Below are 12,081 nucleotides of genomic sequence, written 5' to 3'. Positions count from 1 at the left end.
GAGGGGGGGTTGTCGTGAAAGATACCATGCCACTGATTGGTGGTTTGTTTCGGGACTTCTATGCACCCAGGTCTCGCCACCAGTAATAATGTGGTTCAAAAACTCATCGCCATCGATGTTGTACGTGGTAAGAAAAGTCAGTACTGTCCCCATTCGTTGTTTTTTTTTGTGTTCATCAGAAAAAAGTCGAGGAACCCACCTGGAACTTACTTTCCTGTAGCCCGAAACGTCACCAACAATTTACTAGGTAACTTAGAGTGAAATTTCAAGAAAGCATAGAATCAGACCGTCAGTAATGAAAGTTCTGTCCGATTGAAGATTTTACCTCAGTTCTTGATTTGAGTTCGTCAGTGACAACTGAAGGTCGACCAGAGCATTTAAGTACACGAATATCTGCTACCCCGCCATTAAACCAAATGACTGGAGCTTCATTTGTTACATTTCCATAAACGTCGGTTATCTGTTTGTAAATTTCGGTAGAGCGGACGTCTATACCATTAAGAAACCGTATTATACTACACAATTCTCTCTTGGCAGGATCGTTAATTTGGTCACTCGTTTTAAAATCGCACAAATAATCAATAGACGGCCGTTCTTGCTCATAGTTAGCGCCATTTTGGCGTGGACGATTAGGAAGTTCCGTGACACGGCGGTGAGGGTGCGAAGAGAATTCCGCGGCTCATCAGATTAATAGGTTCTTTCCTTTTGGAACAACCTTTGTATTTATATAAGTCACGAATGAAGGTAAAATGTTACACACCATCGACGTTTCGACATCTCTGCTGGGATCTTCTTCAGGATCTTCTGCTGTTCGCGGTTAGTTAACACTGTCAAAGTTCAGTGTCACATTCAGTCATAAAATGGAGTTCTCCCGCCCTTATGCTTAGGAAATGGAGTTACTGGGTATACTTCTTCCGGCTACTATTGGTAACGGATCGTCATTGGACAGAAAGTGAAACAGCAGAACACGAGGAGGGGGGGGGGGAGGGGGGGATATTTATCAAAATATTATTGTCATCCCGTAGGACTGCTTTCTTGTTGTATATGTCCCTGGTGTGACTGCGTATTTACTTCCTTGATGGCGGGAAGCCACGAAGGTGGAAGACTGTATCCATCTTCTCTGAGTTACATTCGTTCTTCGATATCCGTATCGTTTCTTGGACCTTACCTCTATAAATGTTGGTTTTATTAGTCAGCAGACGTAGGTTGTAGAAATCAGTGTCTTAGAGGCAGTACTATTGATGTTTGGCACCACAGATTTCATACTTTAACCATGTGTGGTGTTCGTGTTCTTTAATACGTACTTATACTATCACCAGTGTAAAGTCTGCCACAGCCATACGTCGTTTCATAGACCACCGCTGTTCGGAGATAATGTGGTGTGTATACCATTTTCCAATAGAATTTTTCTGTGCTAACGTTACCCTAACAGAGTGAGAAAGCGATTCCTCGTCCTCTTCATTATCATAATGAATTAAATTTTATTCTAAACCCCTGTCTGTGAAAAAACGATCGTAGAAGTTGGCCTTGCCTTTTTTTCGTAAAGAAATCCAACTCATATTCCAAACTGTTATCATCACTAATGCTGAAGGCACGTCAAAAAATGTTGAGCATTGCTTGCTTCTGGGTTCGATGGAGGTGCAGAATGGGTTGTAAATACCTGTTTCTGTGCAGGTTTTCCATACACTGTGTTGTCTAGGAACAGGAGAACGACTTCATTCTCTACCTCTGCAGTAGGGTTAACTTTGGGATGAATTTCATTCAAAAATGGTTCAAATGGCTCTGAGCACTACGGGACTTAACATCTGAGGTCATCCGTCCCCTAGAACTTAGAACGACTTAAACGTAACCAACCTAAGGACATCACACACATCCATGCCCGAGACAGGATTCGAACCTGCGACCGTAGCGGATGAATTTCATTCAAGAAACTCTGAAATCCGTGAAGACCTGCTTTACTGTGTGGCCATATAACAAATGTATCATTCACATAGTTAACCGTGAACACCACAGGATCCTGAAGGTAGGTGTCAGCTGAGAGGTTCACATGTCGATAGTGTAGAAGGAATTGAGGGTGCCATGGCCTAACGTCCTTGATTGTTTGGCATTCGTATTTATGTTTATGATGGGGCAGGGAAGTGGTAGAGTTGGGATGAGCAGTAAGTGAACATTGTTCTTGAACATTTTTATTTCATAAAAATTTCATGCATTTAAGTAAAAATGAGAACCCCAATCATAAAAGTAAAGCTCAAAGCTATAACAACAGTAATTACCGTTTTGTCATTCATGGAAGCTCTTGGTTAAGTGCTGAAGATTCATACGTCTATGGTAGTTCTACGAGAAATCGTATAAACACTAATTAATATATGGTGCCCCAGGTGAGCATATCCATAAGAATTTAAATGAAACGTATTTAACCATAATAGTGATTAGAAGACATGTAATTGATAAAAATAGAATAACCGAGTATTAATTTGGTAACTCACTGAGAACGGAACTTGGGCTTAACAACTATTACGGCTAGTTAGAATTGTAACCAGTGTGATCAATAAAATCGTTACTTAGTTGCTTAAACAAACCTCCTTAGGTCACAGCATTTGAAACGTCAGTTATGGTATGACTGGATACACAGATTGACTTCTTGCCACATTTACAGACCAGAAGGAGTACAATGATGATAAAGTCGCATCAGCTTTGCCAACATGGGATAATTGCACTAACACTGTCTGCATGACGACACAGTGATATTAGAAGACATCACCATTGGATAACTGTTCGACCGTTTTATAAATATACCGACCGTATAAGGTATCCAAACTGCAGTAATCCAAGGTAAAGAGATCAAAATGATACAGACCGTTGACATCGCGTTTTGTATGTCGAAACAGCGTCCTACCACGGGAGCAGCCGACGATGCACACACAGTCGTATCTCGCCAATGACTTTAAATTTCAAACAGTGGCTATAGATCCCTTATATGTGATGCAGTTTCAGTTCCCGTCCGCCATTTTTTCTTTAGTCGAGGACGTGGTCTGCTTTCTCACGCCGCCTTGATATTACCTTCAATTACCTTCAAACACGAGTAGCTCAAGTAAGCTTAATTTTTTCTCAGAACAGTAAAACTGGGCAATTTTTGTGTACGCTGACATCAACAAGTAAAATTTTAATCGAAATGTAAATATACTTTTCGAAGCGCATAAAACTTCAAGACGACTCGAAGCATGTTCGTCTACCCACGATAACTTTCTGTCACTCGCAGACTGAATGTAAATCAATGTTGGTTTATCAGGTACCACCTGAAGACGAGGTTAGTTCACAGATACGGTGACTGGCACAGAAAATAAGTATTTTTGTTTTGTATTTTAAGCATACAGTCATAAATTTAAAAATTTGTCCAGTATGGACGAGTCTGTCGTCAAAACTCTTCGTTAAAAGTTAATTAACAAAAATAGTTCAGTAATAATAATGGTGACTGACGAGGCAATAGATCATTGTAAAAATGAAATGGCAGTAAACTGTTTTATTGACACTTCATTTCTACAATGTTTTCATCGGAATTTCATTTTTAAAGTGTATTAACTGACATTCTATTTTTGTATTTTTTTCTATTGGTCTTTAAATAAAATAAGCTTGGTATATAGTTGTCTCGCAACGTCTCGTGCAGATCAAATAATGCTTTAGATTCTGATCTGCATTATACAGTGCGCTTTTTCCCAAATTCAATTGCTATAAAATGCGATCACTGTTTATAAATAAGTAACTTCTCAGTAACTGCAATGGGGTGCTCTTGGGTGAGGTAAGTTCACGAACTTTCGTAAGTGGCTGTATGCCTTACCAGACTAAAAATATAGGGTCAGAGCCAGTTTCCTCATTTGCTGAGAATATTGTGATACTGTTCCACAACCTTGACGTTCCAAAAGCACCTTCGACAGAACCGTCACATTTTCACTATCAGCGTGTCAGGAACTGAAATATGTAGTACTTTTATCAAATTTACGACTCTGGTTTGAAACTGCGCTATTGCTCCTTTGTGTCGCACTCTAAGTTTTTTTAATACGCTTCTTCATTAGCACATTATCTGCTTGTACTTTGTCATATTGTGCTTTCAGTTTCTTTTGGACTTGAAGGACCGTAAGTTTGTTTATCATAAGTAGTTGTACTGAATACCAATAGAATGCAATTTCATCATAAGGTTATTATGATACGAGGGTGAGTCAAATGAAAACCTTAAATATTTTTTAAAATATTATTTATTGTGCAGAAGTGGTACAAAGCTGTATCACTTTTCAACATAATCTCCCCCACGCTCAATACAAGTCCTCCGGCGCTTACAAAGTGCATAAATTCTTTTAGAATAAAAAAAAATCGTCTGGTAGTTCGCGCAACCACTCACGCACCGCGTCGCGTAGCTCTTCATCAGAACGGAACTTCTTTCCTCCCATTGCGTCTTTGACTAGTCCAAACATATGGAAATCACTTGGGGGCAAGGTCTGGTGAGTACGGTGGATGAGGAAGACACTCAAAATGCAGGTCTGTGATTGTTGCAACTGTTGTACGGGCAGAGTGGGGCCTTGAATTCTCATGTTGCAAAAGGACACCTGCTGACAGCAATCCACGTCGCTTTGATTTGATTTCAGGCCGCAGATGATTTTTTTATGAGATCTGTGTATGATGCATTCGTGACGGTGGTCCCTCTAGGCATTTAATGCTCCCAAATGACGCCTTTTTCGTCCAAAAGATAGTCAGCATAACCTGCTGATGGTTCTGTTCGAAACTTCTTTGGTTTTGGTGATGAGGAATGGCGCCATTCCTTGCTCACTCTCTTCGTCTCCGTTTGGTGGAAGTGAAATCAGGTTTGCAAGGAAGCCATCACCTTCTCTTACAAAGAGCCGAAGAAGTTTTCACAAGCATCAACACGTCGGTCTCTCATTTCAGGAGTCAGCTGTCGTGGCACCCATCTTGCAGACACTTTGTGAAACTGGAGCACATCATACACAATATGGTGTGCTGACCCATGACTAATCTGTAAACATGCTGCAATGTCATTAAGTATCACTCGGCGGTTTTCCTTCACTATGGCTTCAACTGCTGCAATGTTTTGTGGAGTCACAAGTCGTGCCTGACGTAGACGAGGAGCATCTTCCATTGAAGTCACACCATTTGCGAACTTCCTACTCCATTGGTAGACTTGCTGTTGTGACGAACATGCATCACTGTACGGAACTTTCATTCGTCGATGAATTTTCAGTATTTCACACCTTCACTATGCAAAAACCGAATAAGAGAACACTGCTATTCCCTGGTACAAGTCGTAGGTGGGGCGGCCATCTTTATACTGATACTGCGACGTGTGCATCTGCACTATGCTGCCACTTACAGGCCATTCTGCACGCTGTTTGTAGCACGCATACCAACTTACAGGATAAAGGCGCGAAATTACCATTTGTTATTACAAATTTAAGGTTTTCATTTGACTCACCCTCGTAATTTCACTGCATATAAAAATAGAAGTGATCAGGATACACCGGTATTTCCAGAATTAATCCTAACCGGGAATTGAAGAGCCTGATTTAAACACAGTGAGCTCCTCTTAATGTTATGACCACCGTGGAAGTGGTTAACATTGTCGCACGGAGCGCTGCAACTCGTGTGTTAGCCACTCTGTGAAATTTTTACTCGTTGCATCGCGCAAACGAAAGCCATGTTATCCGTAACGCACTCCCGTAGGCAAGCCCAATCCAGGAACCGCGTGACCGCTACAGTCGCAGGCTCGAATCCTGCCTCGGGCATGGATGTGTGTGACGTCCTTAGGTTCGTTAGGTTTAAGTAGTTCTAAGTTGCAGAGGAATGGACATCTCTAAAAAGGGCCATCACAGAAGTTGGGAAGGAAAACATAGGTACAAAGGAGGTCACTGCGAAGAAACCATGGGTAACTGAAGAAATACTTCAGTTGATTGATGAAAGGAGGAAGTACAAACATGTTCCGGGAAATTCAGGGATACAGAAATACAAGTCGCTGAGGAATGAAATAAATTAGAAGTGCAGGGAAGCTAAGACGAAATGGCTGCAGGAAAAATGTGAAGACATCCAAAAAGATATGATTGTCGGAAGGACAGCCTCAGCACACAGGAAAGTCAAAACAACCTTTGGTGACATTAAAAGCAACGGTGGTAACATTAAGAGTGCAACGGGAATTCCACTGTTAAATGCAGAGGAGAGAGCAGATAGGTGGAAAGAATACATTGAAAGCCTCTATGAGGGTGAAGATTTGTCTGATGTGGTAGAAGAAGAAACAGGAATCGATTCAGAAGAGATAGGGGATCCAGTATTAGAATCGGAATTTAAAAGAGCTTTGGAGGACTTACGGTCAAGTAAGGCAGAAGGGATAGATAACATTCCATCAGAATTTCTAAAATCATTAGGGGAACTAGCAACAAAACGACTATTCACGTTGGTGTGTAGAATATATGAGTCTGGCGACACACCATCTGACTTTCGGAAAAGCATCATCCACACAATTCCGAAGACGGCAAGAGCTGATAAGTGCGAGAATTATCGCACAATCAGCTTAACAGGTCATGCATCGAAGCTGCTTACAAGAATAATATACAGAAGAATGGAAAAGAAAATTGAGAATGCGCTAGGTGACGATCAGTTAGGCTTTAGGAAAAGTAAAGGCACGAGAGAGGCAATTCTGACCTTACGGCTAATAATGGAAGCAAGGCTGAAGAAAAATCAAGACACGTTCATAGGATTTGTCGACCTGGAAGAAGCGCTCGAGAATATAAAATGGTGCAAGCTGTTCAAGATTCTGAAAAAAAATAGGGGTAAGCTATAGGGAGAGACGGGTCATATACAATATGTACAACAACCAAGAGGGAATAATAAGAGTGGTCGATCAAGAACAAAGTGCTCGTATTAAGAAGGGAGTAAGACAAGGCTGTAGCCTTTCGCCCCTACTCTTCAAACTGTACATAGAGGAAGCAATGATGGAAATAAAAGAAAGGTTCAGGAGTGGAATTAAAATACAAGGTGAAAGGATATAAATGATACGATTCGCTGATGACATTGCTATCCTGAGTGAAAGTGAAGAAGAATTAAATGATCTGCTGAACGGAATGATCAGTCTAATGAGTACACAGTATGGTTTGAGAGTAAATCGGAGAAAGACGAAGGTAATGAGAAGTAGTAGAAATGAGAACAGCGAGAAACTTATCAGGATTGATGGTCACGAAGTCAATGAAGTTCAGGAATTCTGCTACGTAGGCAGTAAAATAACCAATGACGGACGGAGCAAGGAGGACATCAAAAGCAGACACTCGCTATGGCAAAAAAGGCATTTCTGGCCAAGAGAAGTCTACTAATATCAAATACCGGCCTTAATTTGAGGAAGGAATTTCTGAGGATGTACGTCTGGAGTACAGCATTGTATGGTAGTGAAACATGGACTGTGGGAAAACGGGAACAGAAGAGAATCGAAGCATTTGAGATGTGGTGCTTTAGACGAATGTTGAAAATTAGATGGACTGATAAGGTAAGGAATGAGGAGGTTCTACGCAGAATCGGAGAGGAAAGAACGCTCCAATGTCGCGCACGCATCAGTTTCGGCCGCCATTTAATAACACAGGCTTTGTTTTCATTCGGTGCTTTCAACGCTTGTAGTGAAACACGGACTCTCTGCTGTTTGGACAGCCCGGCGCTGGTGCGCGAACAGCCGTCTCGCGATGAGATCGCAGCGCGACGCCTGGCCTCGGAGTCTGCGGCGCAGGTGGCGGCGGGCGGCGCTGACGCCGGCGTCGGCGTCGGCTTCGGCTCGCTGGCGGGGCGCCCGGCGGCCGTGGCGTCGACGGCGTCGCCCGTGTTCTCGGGGGCGGCGCTGTCGAGCGCCGACCAGCAGCAGCAGCTGTACCAGCTGGGCGTGCCCATCGTCAACATCGACCCCCAGCACCCCTACGTGCCGCCGCATCGCCTGCTGCACCTCGACTTCAAGGGCGCCCCGCCCAAGGTAAGCCGAAACACTCTACAACAGGTAGAAGACAAAAATGGTCACACCACAAAGGAATTATCCAAATGGGACGGAAATAGATAAATTTTTACAGACACATAAATGATTTCAATTTCATAAAACATGGAATGATTCATTCAAGAAAAAGAGCTTCACAAATTGAGCAAGTCGATAACGCGTTGGTCCACTTCTGACCCTTATTCAAGCAGTTATTCGGTTCGCTATTGTTGATATAGTTGTAAGATGTCCTCCTGAGGGATACCGTGCCAAATTCTGCCAAACTGGCGTGTGAAATCGTCAAAATCCCGAACTAGTTGGAGGACCCACCCCATAACCCTACAAACATTCCTAACTGGGGCGAGATCTGGCGACCTTGCTGGCTGAGGTAGATATCCATTTTCCTTGATGGTTGTTTTTAAGGAAAATTGATACTCAGAGAAGTAGATTCCTCGGGCTATGGAGTTTGGACCATCTCCGAAGGTGTATGAAGAGGAACCTAGATCGGTGGCCTTTCTTTCTTATGCTGGAGGCTTATCGTTTAAGATTGGACGAATTTTAAGGAATTTTAACATGAAGTGTGTGTTCCGTCCACCTTCTAAGATTAGAAGCACTGCTCGGCTCTGTCAAAGATGATTTGGGGCTTAAGAAATTCGGTGGGTACAAAATTCCGTGTCAGTGTGGGAAAGCTTATATTGGCCGTTAGATTCGCACAGTGCATGACAAGTGTGTGGAACATCGCCGTCATACGAAGCTACAACTGCCGGAAAAATCGCCAGTAGCAGAACACTGCTCAAATGAGGTACACAGTATGAAATTTTATGAAATTGTGGTAGTTGCCAACATTTCCGGTTTTTGGAACAGTGTCTACAAAGAGGCGATTGAAATTAGGTTGTCGAATAATTAAATAAACAGAGACAATGGGTTTCCTCTTAGCAACACGTGGAATTCTGTATTATCTTGCATCGAAACTGAACATTCTTCGGTGCGGCCCTGAGTGCGATATATCGTTGCCAGCAGTGTTCCACTAAGGGCGGCGTCACCTCCTTGGAGTGCAGCAACCTTTAATGGGCGGCGCATGCGCCGCATACTGCACGGTGTCGTATATAGGAAGTCGATTTGCAGCCTGGCGTCAGTTCTGAGCGGGACTTATCAGCAGAAACAGCATTTTCCTGAACATGGCGAACAGTTGGATCGCCGAAATATCGAATCAAGTTGATTTTAGGCTGTGGCAGCAAACCCGAAGAGACTTTCAAGATTTATTAGGCCGGTAAAGCCTACGTAATCACATCTGTCAGCAATGATGTACTGTCGCTACATTCCTGCCAAGTCGTTCTACAGTATCGCAGAAGGAACATCCAGCTTCTTGTAGCCTCACTATACGACCTCGTTCAAACTCAATGAGGTATTGACAATGGCGTCTTTGTCTCCTTAATGGCAGTCTTTACTGATGTTGTTGTTGTTGTTGTTGTTGATGTTGTCTTCAGGTTTGATGCAGCTCTCCACGCTACTCTATCCTGTGCAAGCTTCTTCATCTCCCAGTACCTATTGCAACCTACATCCTTCTGAATCTGCTTAGTGTATTCATATCTTGGTCTCCCTCAACGATTTTTACCCTCCACGCTACCCTCCAGTCGTAAATAGGTGATGCCTTGACGCTTCAGAATATGTCACACCAACCGATCCCTTCTTCTAGTCAAGTTGTGCCACAAACTCCTCTTCTCCCCAATTCTGTTCAGTACCTCCTCATTAGTTATGTGATCTACCCATCTAACCTTCAGCATTCTTCTGTAGCACCACATTTCGAAAGCTTCTATTCTCTTCTTGTCCAAACTATTTATCGTCCATGTTTCACATCCATACATGGCTACACTCCATACAAATACTTTCAGAAATGACTTTCTCACACTTAAATCAATACTCGATGTTAACAAATTTCTCTTGTTCAGAAACGCTTTCCTTGCCATTGCCAGTCTACATTTTATATCCTCTCTACTTCTACCGTCATCAGTTATTTTGCTCCCCAAATAGCAAAACTCCTTTACTACTTTAAGTGTCTCATTTCCTAATCCAATTCCCTCAGCATCACCCGACTTAATTCGACTACATACCAACTCATTACGTCGAATCTCAAAGGTAATCAATGCTCACGACCGTTATAGCGTGTATTTAAAGCATAGCTTATTTGCATCCTTATAATGGCGCTACTAGCGCTGTTTTTATGTGACTGGCAGGAAATCCGAATAGACATCATGTTTCAGATTCAGAAACATGGCTACCAACTTTCGTTTATGTCGTACAACTTCTTGATGTTGCAATATTTTTCAGTGAGTATACATTTTTTTCCATTTTGACTAACGTTGTCAAGGTCTTGGGTTGCTCATTTGTTACTAGAGGCTTTCATTGTGCGTGAAACTTCCTGGCAGGTTAAAACTGTGTGCCGGGCCAAGACTCGAACTCGGGACCTTTGCCTTTTGCGGGCAAGTGCTGTACCATCTGAGCTACCCAAGCACGACTCACGCCCCATCCTCACGGCTTTACTTCAACATCTACATCTACATTTATACTCCGCAAGCCACCCAACGGTGTGTCTTGGAGGACACTTTAAGTGCCACTGTCATTACCTCCCTTTTCTGTTCCAGTCGCGTATGGTTCGCGGGAAGAACGATTGTCTGAAACCCTCCGTGCGCGCTCGAATCTCTTTAATTTTACATTTGTGATCTCCTCGGGAGGTATAAGTAGGGGAAAGCAATATATTCGATACCTCATCCAGAAACGCACCCTCTCGAAACCTGGCGAGGAAGCTACACCGCGATACAGAGCGCCTTTCTTGCAGAGTCTGCCACTTGCGTTTGCTAAACATCTCCGTAACGCTATCACGGTTACCAAATAAGCCTGTGACGAAACGCGCCGCTCTTCTTTGGATCTTCTCTATCTCCTCCGTCAACCCGATCTGGTACGGATCCCACACTGATGAGCAATACTCAAGTATAGATCGAACGAGTGCTTTGTAAGCCACCTCCTTTGTCGATGGACTACATTTTCTAAGGATTCTCCCAATGAATCTCAACCTGGTACCCGCCGTACCAAAAATTAATTTTATATGATCATTCCACTTCAAATCGTTCCGTACGCCTACTCCGAGATATTTTACAGAAGTAACTGCTACCAGTGTTTGTTCCGCTATCATATAATCATACAATAAAGGATCCTTCTTTCTATGTATTCGCAATACATTACATTTGTCTATATAAAGGGTCAGTTGCCACTCCCTGCACCAAGTGCCTATCCGCTGCAGATCTTCCTGCATTTCGCTACAATTTTCTAATGCTGCAACTTCTCTGTATACTACAGCATCATCCGCGAAAAGCCGCATGTAACTTCCGACACTATCTACTAGGTCATTTATAGATATTGTGAATAGCAATGGTCCCATAACACTCCCCTGTGGCACGCCAGAGGTTACTTTAACGTCTGTAGACGTCTCTCCATTGATGATAACATGCTGTGTTCTGTTTGCTAAAAACTCTTAAATCCAGCCAGGCAGCTACCAGTACCTCGTCTCCTACCTTCCAAGCTTGGTTAGCTCAGTTGGTAGAGCACTTGCCCGTGAAAGGCAAAGGTCCCGAGTTCGAGTTTCGGCCCAGCACACAGTTTTAATCTGCCAGTAAGTTTCATATCATCGCACACTCCGCTGCAGAGTGAAAATCTCATTCTGGAAAATTTGCTCGTGCGTGTGTGCAGGTGTCGTTCCTGAAGCTGCTGCTGCCGCTGGCTCGCCAGCTGGGCGCGACTGGCGTGCTGCTGGAGTGGGAGGACATGTTCCCGTGGGAGGGCGCCCTGCGCCCGCTGGCCGCGGCCAACTGCTACTCGCCGCAGGAGGTGCAGGCGCTGCTGCGCGCCGCCGAGGCCTCGCAGCTGGAGGTGATTCCGCTGGTGCAGACCTTCGGCCACGTCGAGTTCGCGCTCAAGCACCGCGAGTTCGAGGGCCTGCGAGAGGTGCCCGAGTCCGCACAGGCGCTCTGCCCCTCGCTCAACGCCTCGCTCGACTTCGTCGAGAAGCTCATCGACCAGGTCAG

The 12,081-nt window shown here is 43.7% G+C and overlaps 1 protein-coding gene across 2 annotated transcripts in view; it reads left to right on the top strand.

Moving 5' to 3' along the window:
* The window catches only part of LOC126266778 (hexosaminidase D-like), a 903,571-nt gene that overhangs the window by 759,596 nt on the left and 131,894 nt on the right, over positions 1-12,081 (top strand). For both annotated transcript variants that reach the window (XM_049971315.1, XM_049971316.1), the window contains exons 4-5: positions 7,693-8,005; positions 11,747-12,076. In XM_049971315.1, the coding sequence (XP_049827272.1) occupies positions 7,693-8,005; positions 11,747-12,076 (643 nt within the window). The remainder of the gene's footprint in view (positions 1-7,692; positions 8,006-11,746; positions 12,077-12,081) is intronic.

The sequence above is a fragment of the Schistocerca gregaria genome, chromosome 4 (assembly GCF_023897955.1).
Source record: "Schistocerca gregaria isolate iqSchGreg1 chromosome 4, iqSchGreg1.2, whole genome shotgun sequence".
Classification (NCBI taxonomy): Eukaryota; Metazoa; Arthropoda; class Insecta; order Orthoptera; family Acrididae; genus Schistocerca; species Schistocerca gregaria.
The sequence above is the reverse complement of the archived record's forward strand: the minus strand, read 5'-3'. Positions and strand labels throughout refer to the sequence as shown.